At 39.4% G+C, this 19562-nt stretch overlaps 1 protein-coding gene across 1 annotated transcript in view; it reads right to left on the reverse strand.

Moving 5' to 3' along the window:
• The window catches only part of proser1 (proline and serine rich 1), a 42018-nt gene extending 22590 nt beyond the window's left edge, over nucleotides 1–19428 (reverse strand). Inside the window, exons 1-8 of the mRNA XM_042311247.1 lie at nucleotides 18864–19428; nucleotides 17816–17881; nucleotides 16507–16575; nucleotides 13480–13574; nucleotides 11671–11764; nucleotides 9438–9548; nucleotides 2254–2343; nucleotides 889–967 (exon numbers count right to left, since the gene is read on the reverse strand). Of these exons, the coding sequence (XP_042167181.1) occupies nucleotides 889–967; nucleotides 2254–2343; nucleotides 9438–9548; nucleotides 11671–11764; nucleotides 13480–13574; nucleotides 16507–16575; nucleotides 17816–17881; nucleotides 18864–18908 (649 nt within the window). The 5' untranslated portion in view covers nucleotides 18909–19428. The remainder of the gene's footprint in view (nucleotides 1–888; nucleotides 968–2253; nucleotides 2344–9437; nucleotides 9549–11670; nucleotides 11765–13479; nucleotides 13575–16506; nucleotides 16576–17815; nucleotides 17882–18863) is intronic.
• Between the last annotated feature and the right edge of the window lie 134 nt (nucleotides 19429–19562).

Below are 19562 nucleotides of genomic sequence, written 5' to 3' on the forward strand. Positions count from 1 at the left end.
GTTGTCTGTGTTATGGTAGGTGTTTAGTATTAAGGTGGTCTGTGTTTAGTATTAAGGTGGTCTGTGTTATGGTAGGTGTTTAGTATTAAGGTGGTCTGTGTTTAGTATTAAGGTGGTCTGTGTTATGGTAGGTGTTTAGTATTAAGGTGGTCTGTGTTATGGTAGGTGTTTAGTATTAAGGTGGTCTGTGTTTAGTATTAAGGTGGTCTGTGTTATGGTAGGTGTTTAGTATTAAGGTGGTCTGTGTTATGGTAGGTGTTTAGTATTAAGGTGGTCTGTGTTTAGTATTAAGGTGGTCTGTGTTATGGTAGGTGTTTAGTATTAAGGTGGTCTGTGTTATGGTAGGTGTTTAGTATTAAGGTGGTCTGTGTTTAGTATTAAGGTGGTCTGTGTTATGGTAGGTGTTTAGTATTCAGGTGGTCTGTGTTTAGCATTAAGGTGGTCTGTGTTATGGTAGGTGTTTAGTATTCAGGTGGTCTGTGTTTAGCATTAAGGTGGTCTGTGTTATGGTAGGTGTTTAGTATTCAGGTGGTCTGTGTTATGGTAGGTGTTTAGTATTCAGGTGGTCTGTGTTTAGTATTCAGGTGGTCTGTGTTATGGTAGGTGTTTAGTATTCAGGTGGTCTGTGTTATGGTAGGTGTTTAGTATTAAGGTGGTCTGTGTTATGGTAGGTGTTTAGTATTAAGGTGGTCTGTGTTATGGTAGGTGTTTAGTATTAAGGTGGTCTGTGTTTAGTATTCAGGTGGTCTGTGTTATGGTAGGTGTTTAGTATTCAGGTGGTCTGTGTTATGGTAGGTGTTTAGTATTAAGGTGGTCTGTGTTATGGTAGGTGTTTAGTATTAAGGTGGTCTGTGTTATGGTAGGTGTTTAGTATTCAGGTGGTCTTACTCGGTGCGATGGTGGCGTGAGGTCTGCAGGGGGGAATGGGGTAGGGTACCGGCCGCTGAGGGTTGTAGGACGACGGAGACTGGAGGAGAGAGGAAGAAAAACAAACGTAATGATACTAAATTATTCACTGACCAATCAAAATAATGAATCTGACTCACTGACCAATCAAAATAATGAATCTGACTCACTGACCAATCAAAATAATGAATCTGACTCACTGACCAATCAAAATAATGAATCTGACTCACTGACCAATCAAAATAATGAATCTGACTCACTGACCAATCAAAATAATGAATCTGACTCACTGACCAATCAAAATAATGAATCTGACTCACTGACCAATCAAAATAATGAATCTGACTCACTGACCAATCAAAATAATGAATCTGACTCACTGACCAATCAAAATAATGAATCTGACTCACTGACCAATCAAAATAATGAATCTGACTCACTGGTCAATCAAAATAATGAATCTGACTCACTGGTCAATCAAAATAATGAATCTGACTCACTGACCAATCAAAATAATGAATCTGACTCACTGACCAAATCAAAATAATGAATCTGACTCACTGACCAAATCAAAATAACGAATCTGACTCACTGACCAATCAAAATAATTAATCTGACTCACTGACCAATCAAAATAATGAATCTGACTCACTGACCAATCAAAATAATGAATCTGACTCACTGACCAATCAAAATAATGAATCTGACTCACTGACCAATCAAAATAATGAATCTGACTCACTGACCAATCAAAATAATGAATCTGACTCACTGACCAATCAAAATAATGAATCTGACTCACTGATCAATCAAAATAATGAATCTGACTCACTGACCAATCAAAATAATGAATCTGACTCACTGACCAAATCAAAATAATGAATCTGACTCACTGACCAAATCAAAATAACGAATCTGACTCACTGACCAATCAAAATAATGAATCTGACTCACTGACCAATCAAAATAATGAATCTGACTCACTGACCAATCAAAATAATGAATCTGACTCACTGACCAATCAAAATAATGAATCTGACTCACTGACCAATCAAAATAATGAATCTGACTTCCTGAAGCAGAAAACTAAGTCTCACAGTGGTTTGATTCAACTTTTGTCCTTTTTAAATGTATTTTAAATTTATTTTACAAACATTTTGTAAATAGATCTTGTGAAAGGTGATCGTTCATGTGTCTTCCCAAATTGTACCATATTCCCTACATAGTGAGCCCGGGTTAAAAGTAATGCAAGGGAATTAGGGTGCCATTTTGGACTCGTTTCAGACTTGTTTTGAAATAAAGAGCTCCACCTAGTGGTTGAGAATGAAAGTACAGCCTGGTCCTTACTGGTTTGAATGGTCCAATGATGCGGGCTGCGATGCCTTTCCCCTCGGTGTTGGCAGGGGTCTCCTCTCCCTCCTTCTTTGCAGGAGTTCCCTGACAGGAGAAATAGAAAACAAAATGGTTGTTGTGTCATGTCAATGACGATACCGTACTGACATTTATAAAATGTTAAAATTAGGCCATACAAAGTTGATTTACTTTTCAACGGATGCCATTCCTCACATTTCTCAGAAAATAAAATACATCTGAAAAGTACCATAAAAAAAATGTCCTTGAGCATCAAGTAGGGATCCACAGCTTCCTCTTTTATTATGGAAACCGAACGGTGCCTCAGACTCAGCTACGGCAAACTTTCAATGACGTTATCTCACTTGAAATCAATGGGGTCTTGACGAGGTCACTACTATGGAGTGATGTCAGTGCCAACAGAAATTGTACTTGAATTTTATACATATGAATTTGTATTAGGATGTTGAATTTGAATTTAACATTTGAATTTGTATTAGGATGTTGAATTTGAATTTAACATTTGAATTTGTATTAGGATGTTGAATTTGAATTTAACATTTGTGAATGTTTAATTGCACACATTGAACTTGTATTTCCTGATTTGAAACTGAATTGAATGAATATTGAATTCAATTTTTAAAAAATCTGATATTCAAATTCAATATTTATATTGTCAATATGTTAAATATTGCATTCATTGTCTGTGTATCAAGTTTACAAACTATAGTTTCAAGTTAATCAACATTTCATAATATTCAACTTTTAATATGCATTCAGATTCCGTTTTTAAATTCAGATTCAAAACCAGAGACAACATCCTGGTACTTTGCCAGCCAGGAATGGTAGAGGAGGAGAACACATAGAATCAAATGGTCTCTGTGCTCAACAGAAGCTTCTGGCGGTTTCTGAAGCCAAATGTGGCATGTTGAATTTATTTTCTCCCCGTGAATTTGGCTCTAGCGTTTGAACCCGCTTTGGCTAAAAGCTATTAAGACCCAATTCCTGAAAGCTAAGTCTCCCTGGAGCATGGACGTGCCTTCTGTACCCCTCGATGAAGATTACAGGCTGAGTTAGGAGCCTGTAACAAAACACACAATTTGACCCCCATAAGAATATAGCTGAATAGCCCTGTCAAAGGATAGGCAATCTAATCCTTATTTAATCTTTCTCTTGTGACTGACTGGGTTCGAACCAGGTCTCCTGCATGTTACAAGACTGTGTTAGCCCACTTACAGTGGGGAAATGCAAATTAATTACTTAAAAATCATACAATGTGATTTTCTGGATTTTTGTTTTAGATTCCGTCTCTCGCAGTTGAAGTGTACCTATGATAAAAATTACAGACCTCTACATGCTTTGTAAGTAGGAAAACCTGTAAAATCGGCAGTGTATCAAATACTTGTTCTCCCCACTGTATCTAAAACCTATAGGTATAAGTTCAGGAAGCTCAGGTAAAAGACGATACGCTGCTTGCTTAACGAGTACCCCCCTGATTCAGCTCATACCGAGACTTGAACTCAGGACCTCTGACTCGGCAAACACACGTGACCGCCCTCCTGAAGCAATCCAACCCATCGTGCTATTAAAAAAAGGCCTTCTTTAATTACGCAAGTGGTAACACTTCAGGCTGAGGAGTATCACAGATGTTTGTCTGTTACACCAAGTCTTTAAGGCCCAGCAAGGTTACTCATCACAGATGTTCGTCTGTTACACCAAGTCTTTAAGGCCCAGCAAGGTTACTCATCACAGATGTTTGTCTGTTACACCAAGTCTATAAGACCCAGCAAGGTTACTCATCACAGATGCCCATCTGTTAAGGACCCAGCAAGGTTACTCATCACAGATGTTCGTCTGTTACACCAAGTCTTTAAGGCCCAGCAAGGTTACTCATCACAGATGTTTGTCTGTTACACCAAGTCTATAAGACCCAGCAAGGTTACTCATCACAGATGCCCATCTGTTACACCAAGTCTTTAAGATACAGCAAGGATACTCATCAAAAGAGCGTGGTTTGACTGAGACCTCAAGACGTGTGTTAGTTTGTGTTAGATGTGTTAGTTTCAAGTCTCCAGCAAGGGTAGTCATTAGATTAACACGTGTCTGTATCAGCATATCGACTGCGCAACCAGGGCGGGAAAAACCTTGGATCATTGTTACTCTAACTTCCGCGACGCATATAAGGCCCTGCCCCGCCCTCCTTTCGGAAAAGCTGACCACGACTCCATTTTGTTGATCCCTGCCTACAAACAGAAGCTAAAACAAGAAACTCCCACGCTGAGGTCTGTCCAACGGTGGTCCGACCAAGCTGATTCCACACTCCAAGACTGCTTCCATCATCATTTGATAAAATTTGATTTGATTTGGACTGGGATATGTTTCGTATTGCGTCAGACAGCAACATTGACGAATACGCTGATTCGGTGTGCGAGTTCATTAGAACGTGCGTTGAAGATGTCGTTCCCATAGCAACGATTAAAACATTCCCTAACCAGAAACCGTGGATTGATGGCAGCATTCGCATGAAACTGAAAGCGCGAACCACTGCTTTTAATCAGGGCAAGGTGACTGGTAACATGACCGAATACAAACAGTGCAGCTATTCCCTCCGCAAGGCTATCAAACAAGCTAAGCGTCAGTACAGAGACAAAGTAGAATCTCAATTCAACGGCTCAGACACAAGAGGTATGTGGCAGGGTCTACAGTCAATTACGGACTACAGGAAGAAACCCAGCCCAGTCACGGACCAGGATGTCTTGCTCCCAGGCAGACTAAATAACTTTTTTGCCCGCTTTGAGGACAACACAGTGCCACTGACACGGCCTGCAACGAAAACATGCGGCCTCTCCTTCACTGCAGCCGAGGTGAGTAAAACATTTAAACGTGTTAACCCTCGCAAGGCTGCAGGCCCAGACGGCATCCCCAGCCGCGCCCTCAGAGCATGCACAGACCAGCTGGCCGGTGTGTTCACAGACATATTCAATCGATCCCTATACCAGTCTGCTGTTCCCACATGCTTCAAGAGGGCCACCATTGTTCCTGTTCCCAAGAAAGCTAAGGTAACTGAGCTAAACGACTACCGCCCCGTAGCACTCACTTCCGTCATCATGAAGTGCTTTGAGAGACTAGTCAAGGACCATATCACCTCCACCCTACCTGACACCCTAGACCCACTCCAATTTGCTTACTGCCCAAATAGGTCCACAGACGATGCAATCTCAACCACACTGCACACTGCCCTAACCCATCTGGACAAGAGGAATACCTATGTGAGAATGCTGTTCATCGACTACAGCTCGGCATTCAACACCATAGTACCCTCCAAGCTCGTCATCAAGCTCGAGACCCTGGGTCTCGACCCCGCCCTGTGCAACTGGGTACTGGACTTCCTGACGGGCCGCCCCCAGGTGGTGAGGGTAGGCAACAACATCTCCACCCCGCTGATCCTCAACACCGGGGCCCCACAAGGGTGCGTTCTGAGCCCTCTCCTGTACTCCCTGTTCACCCATGACTGCGTGGCCACGCACGCCTCCAACTCAATCATCAAGTTTGCGGACGACACAACAGTGGTAGGCTTGATTACCAACAACGACGAGACGGCCTACAGGGAGGAGGTGAGGGCCCTCGGAGTGTGGTGTCAGGAAAATAACCTCACACTCAACGTCAACAAAACTAAGGAGATGATTGTGGACTTCAGGAAACAGCAGAGGGAACACCCCCCTGTCCACATCGATGGAACAGTAGTGGATAGGGTAGCAAGTTTTAAGTTCCTCGGCATACACATCACAGACAAACTGAATTGGTCCACTCACACAGACAGCATCGTGAAGAAGGCGCAGCAGCGCCTCTTCAACCTCAGGAGGCTGAAGAAATTCAGCTTGTCACCCAAAGCACTCACAAACTTCTACAGATGCACAATCGAGAGCATCCTGGCGGGCTGTATCACCGCCTGGTACGGCAACTGCTCCGCCCACAACCGTAAGGCTCTCCAGAGGGTAGTGAGGTCTGCACAACGCATCACCGGGGGCAAACTACCTGCCCTCCAGGACACCTACACCACCCGATGTTACAGGAAGGCCATAAAAATCATCAAGGATAACAACCACCCGAGCCACTGCCTGTTCACCCCGCTATCATCCAGAAGGCGAGGTCAGTACAGGTGCATCAAAGCTGGGACCGAGAGACTGAAAAACAGCTTCTATCTCAAGGCCATCAGACTGTTAAACAGCAACCACTAACACTGAGTGGCTGCTGCCAACACACTGACTCAACTCCAGCCACTTTAATAATGGGAATTGATGGGAAATGATGTAAATATATCACTAGCCACTTTAAACAATGCTACCTAATATGTTTACATACCCTACATTATTCATCTCATATGCATACGTATATACTGTACTCTATATCATCTACTGCATCTTTATGTAATACATGTATCACTAGCCACTTTAACTATGCCACTTGGTTTACATACTCATCTCATATGTATATACTGTACTCGATACCATCTACTGTATCTTGCCTATGCTGCTCTGTACCATCACTCATTCATATATCCTTATGTACATATTCTTTACCCCCTTACACTGTGCATAAGACAGTAGTTTTGGAATTGTTAGTTAGATTACTTGTTGGTTATTACTGCATTGTCGGAACTAGAAGCACAAGCATTTCGCTACACTCGCATTAACATCTGCTAACCATGTGTATGTGACAAATAAAATTTGATTTGATTTGTCTAACTGGGTTAAGACTAATAGAAATAAAGAATTAAAGAATTCAAATACAATTCCTATTGGTACTGAAATCGCTCCATACACTAGGTGTTGAACTAAGGTTACTATAGTATTTTTTTTTACAAGCTGGTCTACTGACAGACAACATGTGGCGGTGGCCCCATTCATTTTCAATGAAGCCTCGGTTCCAGCTGGGGGGATCTGCAGCGCTCGTGGAAGCCGCTCAGCTGAAGCGTAGAAAATAGGATTCTGTAAAATTGGGCAACTTTGAAAAAACGATGTTGTGGGTGAAAATGTACTGGTTGCGGATTGCAGGTTTTTTGGGCTATTTCTATTTCCAAGTTGCACTGCTGCGACATGGCATTTCTCTTAAAAAAATATACAGTGCCAGTCGAAAGTTTGGACACACCTACTCATTCCAGGGCTTTTCTTCAGTTTGACTATTATCTAGTCATTCCAGGGTTTTCTTCAGTTTGACTATTATCTAGTCATTCCAGGGCTTTTCTTCAGTTTGACTATTATCTAGTCATTCCAGGGCTTTTCTTCAGTGTGACTATTATCTAGTCATTCCAGGGCTTTTCTTCAGTTTGACTATTATCTAGTCATTCCAGGGCTTTTCTTCAGTTTGACTATTATCTAGTCATTCCAGGGCTTTTCTTCAGTTTGACTATTATCTAGTCATTCCAGGGCTTTTCTTCAGTTTGACTATTATCTAGTCATTCCAGGGCTTTTCTTCAGTTTGACTATTATCTAGTCATTCCAGGGCTTTTCTTCAGTGTGACTATTATCTAGTCATTCCAGGGCTTTTCTTCAGTGTGACTATTATCTAGTCATTCCAGGGCTTTTCTTCAGTTTGACTATTATCTAGTCATTCCAGGGCTTTTCTTCAGTTTGACTATTATCTAGTCATTCCAGGGCTTTTCTTCAGTTTGACTATTATCTAGTCATTCCAGGGCTTTTCTTCAGTTTGACTATTATCTAGTCATTCCAGGGCTTTTCTTCAGTTTGACTATTATCTAGTCATTCCAGGGCTTTTCTTCAGTTTGACTATTATCTAGTCATTCCAGGGCTTTTCTTCAGTTTGACTATTATCTAGTCATTCCAGGGTTTTCTTCAGTTTGACTATTATCTAGTCATTCCAGGGTTTTCTTCAGTTTGACTATTATCTAGTCATTCCAGGGTTTTCTTCAGTTTGACTATTATCTAGTCATTCCAGGGCTTTTCTTCAGTTTGACTATTATCTAGTCATTCCAGGGCTTTTCTTCAGTTTGACTATTATCTAGTCATTCCAGGGCTTTTCTTCAGTTTGACTATTATCTAGTCATTCCAGGGCTTTTCTTCAGTTTGACTATTATCTAGTCATTCCAGGGTTTTCTTCAGTTTGACTATTATCTAGTCATTCCAGGGTTTTCTTCAGTTTGACTATTATCTAGTCATTCCAGGGCTTTTCTTCAGTTTGACTATTATCTAGTCATTCCAGGGCTTTTCTTCAGTTTGACTATTATCTAGTCATTCCAGGGCTTTTCTTCAGTTTGACTATTATCTAGTCATTCCAGGGCTTTTCTTCAGTTTGACTATTATCTAGTCATTCCAGGGCTTTTCTTCAGTTTGACTATTATCTACATTGTAGAGTAATAGTGAAGACATCAACATTAAAAATCTCAATAACACATATGGAATCATGTAGTAACCAAAAAAAGTGTTAAACAAATCAAAATATATTTTAGATTATTCAATGAACTAACTAACCAAGTAGCTGATATAATCCATCAACTGATTAGATTTAGTCATTAGCACATTCAAGGATGTCCCAGCCTTCCGATATCAAGTAGGGTTTAGGCCTATTCACTAGTATTGAAATCATGGAAGCCATCAGAACTTGTTCAATAAGAAATGCTTGCCTTGATGACAGCTTTGCACTCTTGGCATTCTCTCAACCAGCTTCAAGAGGAATGCTTTTCCAACCGTCTTGAAGGAGTTCCACACATATGCTGACGTACTGCCAAGTTCTCTAAAACAACGGTGGCTTATGGTAGAGAATTGAACATTAAATTCTCTGGCAACAGCTCTGGTGGACATTCCTGCAGTCAGCATGGCAACTGCACGCTCCCTCAAAACTTGAGACATCTGTTGCATTGTGTTGTGTGACACTACAGCACATTTTAGAGTGGCCTTTTTTGTGTGTGTCCCCAGCACAAGGTGCACCTGTGTAATGATCATGCTGTTTAATCAGCTTGGCAAAGGAGAAACGCTCACAAATAGGGATGTAAATAACTTTAAGAGAACATTTAAGAGGGAAAAAAAGCATTTTGTGTGTATGGAACATTTCTGGGATCCTTTATTTCAGCCCATGAAACATGGAACCAACACTGGATGTTGCTTTCATATTTTTGTTCAGTATAGATGCACACACACACACACACGTTAGGTTATATTACTTACAGGGAAGGTGCCAGTGGTCTGGCTGGGCTTGCCTTTAGGGTAAGGGTTTCCTGGGATCATCCCACATGAAGAGATCATGGCTACTGGAGCCTTGCAGCCCACCTTACACACCTAGAATACATTATGACATAACATGACATAACACACCTAGAATACATTATGACATAACATGACATAACACACCTAGAATACATTATGACATAACATGACACACCTAGAATACATTATGACATAACATGACATAACACACCTAGAATACATTATGACATAACATGACATAACACACCTAGAATACATTGACATAACATGACATAACACACCTAGAATACATTGACATAACATGACATAACACACCTAGAATACATTATGACATAACACACCTAGAATACATTATGACATAACATGACATAACACACCTAGAATACATTATGACATAACATGACATAACACACCTAGAATACATTATGACACAACATGACATAACACACCTAGAATACATTATGACATAACACACCTAGAATACATTATGACACAACATGACATAACACACCTAGAATACATTATGACATAACACACCTAGAATACATTATGACATAACACACCTAGAATACATTATGACATAACACACCTAGAATACATGACATAACACACCTAGAATACATTATGACATAACACACCTAGAATACATGACATAACACACCTAGAATACATGACATTACACACTTAGAATACATTATGACATAACATGACATAACACACCTAGAATACATTATGACATAACACACCTAGAATACATTATGACATAACACACCTAGAATACATGACATAACACACCTAGAATACATGACATTACACACTTAGAATACATTATGACATAGCATGACATAACACACCTTGAATACATTATGACATAACGTGACATAACACACCTAGAATACATTATGACATAACATGACATTACACACCTTGAATACATTATGACATAACATGACATAACACACCTTGAATACATTATGACATAACGTGACATAACACACCTAGAATACATTATGACATAACATGACATTACACACCTAGAATACATTATGACACAACATGACATAACACACCTAGAATACATTATGACACAACATGACATAACACACCTAGAATACATTATGACATAACACACCTAGAATACATTATGACATAACACACCTAGAATACATGACATTACACACTTAGAATACATTATGACATAACATGACATAACACACCTAGAATACATGACATTACACACTTAGAATACATTATGAAATAACATGACATAACACACCTAGAATACATTATGACATAGCATGACATAACACACCTAGAATACATTATGACATAACACACCTAGAATACATTATGACATAACACACCTAGAATACATGACATAACACACCTAGAATACATGACATTACACACTTAGAATACATTATGACATAACATGACATAACACACCTTGAATACATTATGACATAACACACCTAGAATACATTATGACATAACACACCTAGAATACATGACATGACACACCTAGAATACATGACATTACACACTTAGAATACATTATGACATAGCATGACATAACACACCTTGAATACATTATGACATAACGTGACATAACACACCTAGAATACATTATGACATAACATGACATTACACACTTAGAATACATTATGACATAACATGACATAACACACCTAGAATACATGACATTACACACTTAGAATACATTATGACATAACATGACATTACACACCTTGAATACATTATGACATAACATGACATTACACACTTAGAATACATTATGACATAGCATGACATAACACACCTAGAATACATTATGACATTACACACCTTGAATACATTATGACATAACACACCTAGAATACATTATGACATAACACACCTAGAATACGTGACATAACACACTTAGAATACATTATGACATAGCATGACATAACACACCTAGAATACATTATGACACAACACACCTAGAATACATTATGACATAGCATGACATTACACACCTTGAATACATTATGACATAACATGACATTACACACCTTGAATACATTATGACACAACACACCTAGAATACATTATGACATAGCATGACATTACACACCTTGAATACATTATGACACAACTAGAACAGATCACAACACAACACAGCTAGAGCAGTACAGGACAGTGTGTGAGTTACCTGCTCTAGGATCCTGCGGGCTCGTTTCTTCTCAGACAGGTGAATACGGAACAGGTCCTCTACGGGACGGTAGTTCTGGGCATCAGAGATGTTCCTGGCAGAAGAACACAGCCCATCGGGGTTGTTAATTAACCAATCAATCTGCCAATCAATCAACTAACTAATCGAGTAGCTGTTGTGATCCATCAACTGATTAGATTTGAAGTCATTAGCACATTCAAGCGCAAGCAATTCAAGGATGTCCCAGCCTTCCTATATCAAGTAAGGTTTAGGCCTATTCACTAGTAACGAAATCACAGAAGCAAATCTGAACTCGTCCAATAAGAAATGCTTGTTTTTGTTTTTCTGTTGCAGAATGTTTTGCTACAGTGTCTACTAATGAATACAGCCCAGATGTAGAGCTACTCAGAACACATACAGTATGAGGATCTTGAACACACGTGTGTTGGTTGGTTCTTCTATACTTGTGGGGCCCTAAATCCCCTCAAAGTCCCCACAAGGATAGTACAACAAATAACATTCACCCTTGTGGGGACAATTCCCAAGTACCCATGGGGGGAAAAGGCTACTTTAAGCTTAGGGGTTACAATTAGGGTTAGTGGTTAGATTTAGGGTTCGGGTTCAGGTTCAGGTTATGAAAAATAGGATTTTGAATGGAAATAAATGTTTTGGTCCCCACGAGGACAGAATAACATGTGTGTGTGTGTGTCAGGGTTTACGTTCGCTGGTAAAAGTTATAACTTTTTTGTTGATAAATAAAATTGGCGCCGGCAAACTGTCAGAAAAAGTATATAGTATACATATAAATATATTTAACATTTCTAAATAATGCTTTTTTTTTATAGCCTATTCAATAAATACATTTGTTATCGGTCTATAGGTTAATTAGCTAAATTGAGTGGAATTAAGTTGGTGCGTGTGTACAGTATCTTTGTTATGTAGCTTATTTATCACACGTACACAGATACAGAGACTATATCAGTTTCAAAAAACACCTTGAAATTGTTGCATTTATATTTCTGTTCGGTAATACTGTCACTGAACACACGGTTAATATTATTATGAATTACCATAATCTAACTGTTCTGTCCATATGAATTACCATAATCTAACTGTTCTGTTAATATGAATTACCATAATCTAACTGTTCTGTTAATATGAATTACCATAATCTAACTGTTCTGTTAATATGAATTACCATAATCTAACTGTTCTGTCCATATGAATTACCATAATCTAACTGTTCTGTTAATATGAATTACCATAATCTAACTGTTCTGTTAATATGAATTACCATAATCTAACTGTTCTGTTAATATGAATTACCATAATCTAACTGTTCTGTCCATATGAATTACCATAATCTAACTGTTCTGTCCATATGAATTACCATAATCTAACTGTTCTGTCCATATGAATTACCATAATCTAACTGTTCTGTCCATATGAATTACCATAATCTAACTGTTCTGTTAATATGAATTACCATAATCTAACTGTTCTGTTAATATGAATTACCATAATCTAACTGTTCTGTCCATATGAATTACCATAATCTAACTGTTCTGTTAATATGAATTACCATAATCTAACTGTTCTGTCCATATGAATTACCATAATCTAACTGTTCTGTTAATATGAATTACCATAATCTAACTGTTCTGTCCATATGAATTACCATAATCTAACTGTTAATATGAATTAACATAATCTAACTGTTCTGTTCATATGAATTACCATAATATAACTGTTCTGTTCATATGAATTACCATAATATAACTGTTAATATGAATTAACATAATTACTCACAGAGCTATGAGTTCCAGAACCACCAGCCGGTCCTTAGAGAAGGTAAAACAGTTGAGGATGTTGGCCACTTTGGTAGTGGGGATGGCAACCATTTTCTGGAAGAAACACACAAAGAGTCAAAGTTGAATCAAAACATACAGGCCAGTATTTAGCTAAATATCCACATAGTCACAAAAAGGGTGAGGATAGTAGTGATCTCAGTAATTATCTACCCATTTTCAGACCGCCTTGTCTTACACTGTTGCTTTTCATGCCCAAAATTACATTTAAAAAAGCAGCATGTCCACTGTTTACATCTGCCATGTGCTATTGCAACACTCTGATTGGTCAAGAGAGTCAAGCATTTTATTATTATTTTAAAAACTGTTTTTTTTTTTCTTTTTTTGTGACTTTTTAAAATGCAGGATGTCACATGTGACTTTGTTGCTTGTGTGTAGAAGTGTGGATATCCCCCAGAGTCTGCCATAAAATGCAGGATGTCACATGTCTATCTCTAGTTTAGAGATCTTTGTTGCTTGTGTGTAGAAGTAGAGGAATTGCCATGCTTCAGTGAATTAACGGTTTTCAAGAATTTAGAGGGTGACTGACAGAGTCTGCCATAGTGCTCAGGTTTAGAGGATGACTGACAAGAGTTTGCCATAGTGCTCAGGTTTAGAGGATGACTGACAAGAGTCTGCCATAGTGCTCAGGTTTAGAGGATGACTGACAAGAGTCTGCCATAGTGCTCAGGTTTAGAGGATGACTGACAAGAGTCTGCCATAGTGCTCAGGTTTAGAGGATGACTGACAAGAGTCTGCCATAGTGCTCAGGTTTAGAGGATGACTGACAAGAGTCTGCCATAGTGCTCAGGTTTAGAGGATGACTGACAAGAGTCTGCCATAGTGCTCAGGTTTAGAGGATGACTGACAAGAGTCTGCCATAGTGCTCAGGTTTAGAGGATGACTGACAAGAGTCTGCCATAGTGCTCAGGTTTAGAGGATGACTGACAAGAGTCTGCCATAGTGCTCAGGTTTAGAGGATGACTGACAAGAGTCTGCCATAGTGCTCAGGTTTAGAGGATGACTGACAAGAGTCTGCCATAGTGCTCAGGTTTAGAAGATGACTGACAAGAGTCTGCCATAGTGCTCAAGTTTAGAGGATGACTGACAAGAGTCTGCCTGCCATAGTGCTCAGGTTTAGAGGATGACTGACAAGTCTGCCATAGTGCTCAGGTTTAGAGGATGACTGACAAGTCTGCCATAGTGCTCAGGTTTAGAGGATGACTGACAGTCTGCCATAGTGAACAGGTTTAAACCGTGCCCATCCCAACTCTAAACAGAATATCCAACGACTGAAGATCAATTTCTAAGAACCTTCTAAGAAATGTATTTATTAGGGCTGTCCAACTAAAAATGATCTTGGTCTACCGAAAATCGACTGTTCTTTCGAATAATCGATTGGTGAACATTTTAAAACGTGTATTTTTCCATTTATAGACACCCTATGTGTTTAATAAAATCAACTATATGCATTGAGCTCGTCTGATGCTTTAAGCTTACGATTTGATGAGATAGGACAAATGCCTCAAGAGGGTGCCAACTATTCTCCTCCAGCTCCTGACGGCTTTCGCAGAATGCCAATTTATCTTACCATTTCTACCGATCTGTATGTTAGTTATGGTTTCCATATGCACATTTTCGTGAGAAACAGTTTCATTTCATTTCTAATAAATGTCTTTGTGTCTCAAAATCTCTAATAAATGTCTTTGTGTCTCAAAATCATTGTCCTGTTAATCAAAATTCTATCCAAATCTAAATGCAAATGATACAAACCTAAAAAGAAAGTTTGATTGTCAATTATGTAAAAATAGCCGACATGAAGCCAACAAATAAAAACATTGCAGCCTGCGGGTAGAAAATATCCTGATAAAAATAAATCTCCTACAAATCACATCGGCTACACATGGCCTGTCTGCAACCAACTTGAAACATTGTACCATTTAATTGTATAATTTATATAATAATTGATAATAATTTATATAATCACTTATAATAATAATTTATAATAATAATTTATATAATAATTTATAATAATAATTTATATAATCATTTATAATAATCATTCATATAATCATTTATATAATCATTTATAATAATCATTCATATAATCATTTATAATAATCATCCATATAATCATTTATAATAATCATTTTGTTCAGAGCTTTAGGATTCAGGCCCCTTGACTTTTTCCACATTTTGTTACGTTACAGCCTTACTCTAAAATGGATGAAATAGTTTTTCTCCCCCTCATCAATCTACACACAATACCCTAATGAAAAAGCAAAAACAGGTTTTTAGACATTTTTGAAAGTGTATTTATTAATTTTTATTTAAAAAATTCAAAAACTGATAATTTACATTTACACAAGTATTCAGACACTTTACTCCGTACTTTGTTGAAGCACCTTTGGCAGCAATTACAGCCTCTAGTCTTCTTGGGTATGACGCTACAAGTTTGGCACACCTGTATTTTGGGAGTTTCTTCCATTCTTCTCTGCAGATCCTCTCATGCTCTGTTAGGTTGGATGGGGAGCAACGCTGCACAGATATTTTCAGGTCTCTCCAGAGACGTTGCTCAGTTCGGCCATCTCTAGGAAGAGTCTTGGTGGTTCCAAACTACTTCCATTTAAGAATGATGGAGGCCACTGTGTTCTTGGGGACCTTCAATACTGCAGAAATGTTTTGGTACCCTTCCTCAGATCGGTGCCTTGACACAATCCTGTCTCAGAGCACTACAGACAATTCCTTCAACCTCATAGCTGCTTTTTGCAAAAATGCATTAAAAACCTGTTTTCGCTTTCTCACTGTGGGTTATTGTGTGTAGATTGATGAAGAAAATGTTTTATTTAATCCATTTAGAATAAGGCTGTAACGTAACAAAATGTGAAAAAGGTCAAGGGGTCTGAATACTTTCCGAATGCACCGTCTATCTACTGTTTACACAGTAATACACAAAACATTAGCAGAGTTGGCTGTTGTTGTCACTCACATGTTGAAGAGCTTTGACAGCTTTGATCTGAGGATCTGCCCAGGAGAAGTACTTCAGCATGTCCATTACCTGGAGGGAGAGGGGGTTAGCATGTCTATTACCTAGAGGGAGAGGGGGTTAGCATGTCTATTACCTGGAGGGAGAGGGGGGGTTAGCAGCATGTCTATTACCTGGAGGGAGAGGGGGTTAGCATGTCTATTACCTAGAGGGAGAGGGGGTTAGCATGTCCATTACCTGGAGGGAGAGGGGGTTAGCATGTATTACCTGGAGGGAGAGGGGGTACCTGGAGGGAGAGGGGGGGTTAGCATGTCTATTACCTAGAGGAGAGAGGGTTAGCATGTCCATTACCTGGAGGGAGAGGGGGAGGGAGAGGGGTTAGCATGTCCATTACCTGGAGGGAGAGGGGGGCATGTCTATTACCTGGAGGGAGAGGGGGGTTAGCATGTCTATTACATGTCTATTACCTGGAGGGAGAAGGGGTTAGCATGTCTATTACCTGGAGGGAGAGGGGGGGCATGTCTATTACCTGGAGGGAGAGGGGTTAGCATGTCTATTACCTGGAGGGAGAGGGGGTTAGCATGTCTATTACCTGGAGGGAGAGGGGGGAGAGGGCATGTCTATTACCTGGATTACCTGGAGGGAGAGGGGGGTTAGCATGTCTATTACCTGGAGGGAGGGGTTAGCATGTCTATTACCTGGAGGGAGAGGGGGTTAGCATGTCTATTACCTGGAGGGAGAGGGGGTTAGCATGTCTATTACCTGGAGGGGGGGTTAGCAGAGGGGGGGGTTAGCATGTCTATTACCTGGAGGGAGAGGGGTTAGCATGTCTATTACCTGGAGGGGGGAGGGGGTTAGCATGTCTATTACCTGGAGGGGGTTAGAGGGGGTTAGCATGTCTATTACCTGGAGGGAGGGGGGTTAGCATGTCTATTACCTGGCGCATGTCTATTACCTGGAGTGGGGGTTAGCATGTCTATTACCTGGAGGAGGAGTGGGGGTTAGCATGTCTATTACCTGGAGGGAGAGGGGGTTAGCATGTCTATTACCTGGAGGGAGAGGGGGGGAGAGGGGTTAGCATGTCTATTACCTGGAGGGAGAGGAGGTTAGCATGTCTATTACCTGGAGGGAGAGGGGGGTTAGCATGTCTATTACCTGGAGGGAGAGGGGGGAGGGGGGTTAGCATGTCTATTACCTGGAGGGAGAGGGGGTTAGCATGTCTATTACCTGGAGGGAGAGGGGGTGGGGGGTTTAGCATGTCTCTGTGACTGGCTGTCATTCATCAACCTTCTCTGTTTGCTAGCTACTGTACCTGCTCGCTGGAGAAGTACCCGTGCACCTGCTCTATCGCCTTAATCCGCTGATCTGTTAGCACGCACTGCAGAGAGAGAAGAAGCCCAGTAAAAACCATTGGAAATGACTCCTAGTGTACATAAATCAGTCAGTGGTGTGGATAACGTCTGCTATGCTCTCCATAGCCAGATAGCTGAGCCGTGAACCAGAATCTGGGTTTACAGGTGTTGCATATGGCAATTCTCCTTTAAGCCAGTCAACTTGCCATTTACCAGCTTTTCAAGCTTAATAATGTCAAAATACTTTCGGTACTAAACAAAAGAATGGCGTTTCTATCATCATTATGTACCAAAAAAAATGTCTAAATAAAAAGTTACATGTAACCGGACAAAATGCCTGGAAAGAATTTAAGTATTGTTTTGAACAAGTGTACTTGACCAAATCCTTTTCTGTACCTCCAATAAAAATCACTCATTACTGTCACGCAGGTTGGTTGGCTGATCCAGCAGCGGGAAAGGCCATTGATTTGATCACCTACAACAGTGTATGAACTTCATACCAATCTGTCGTTTCACCCGCGGTTCATAGAATGCAATAATATTTCATGTAATTAGATTTAAGTAGACAATATAGGGCACGTTTTTACAGCGTTTGTATATTTCTAGATAGGCTAGGCTTTATTTACTGTATTTTAATTCCACGACTATTTATTGCAGGAAGTGCAGAATAGGTGAAATATGGCGCGTGATCACTTGGTCAAAAATAATACCTTTCAGACCTGGCATTTTTTTTTTTTTTAACACCTTTTTTGGTAGTACGTAATTAATTTACATAAGTAAATTGCTGCAGTTGCTCATCGAAAAATTATTTGGTAAGTACCTAACGTATTTTAACGGTATCAAGCTTGAAAATGACAAGTTGAATGGCTGCTTCCTCGGCTTATTAAAGTATAATTGCCATATTCAGTCTCGTGAGTCGTGTAAACTCAGATTCTCATTCAGCTGACAATGTCGTTTAGGTGTTAAAGAATTTTTATTAGCCACTTGGGTTAACTGAATCAAACTTACCTTCCTGATTTCGTCTAAGACGATGTCGAATGATTTCTTATCCATGTTTGAACGGATAACACGATCTCGGATTCTCAGTGTTAATAACTCCTTGATTAAATAGCCACCTGGCTGTCTAGCTCGAGTCAGTGGACTTAACGTTACAGTACAATCAATATCACTGACATAATCTAAAAACGGACAAACTACTGGTAGTTTACGATTAAAATAGAGCTATACACTTCATAATGTGACTTTAAGACAAAGTATATTCACAAACGGCACAGTATTTACGACGTTTTCTTTGTTGTTCTCGTTTAAAATCTATTGCTAGCTAGTTAGCTAGCAAGAAAGTGCTGTGTTAAACTGGCTACTTGACAGCTTGGCTAATGTTAGCTTAGCTCTGCAGTTTGTTAGCCCAGAGCAGAAAGGGTCAAATTATTCTATGGAAAAATGAATATATCAATGAATTTTATCCTTACTGAAGCGTTTGACAACGTCTATCGTATGTACATTTAGTTTATCGACATATTTTGAACTGTACATAACAACCACAATAAACTAAGCCGCTAACACCGCTGCGACAACTTCCTTTGTTAGGACCCAATTCAAAAACATGAGTTAAAATATTACTTTCTCAGAACAAATATTTTTTGTTTGAAGTGGAACTATATATTAATCACAAATTATGATACGACCATTGTATTCTCATAATTTATT

Source organism: Oncorhynchus tshawytscha, linkage group LG33, assembly GCF_018296145.1.
Source record: "Oncorhynchus tshawytscha isolate Ot180627B linkage group LG33, Otsh_v2.0, whole genome shotgun sequence".
NCBI classification, from domain to species: Eukaryota; Metazoa; Chordata; class Actinopteri; order Salmoniformes; family Salmonidae; genus Oncorhynchus; species Oncorhynchus tshawytscha.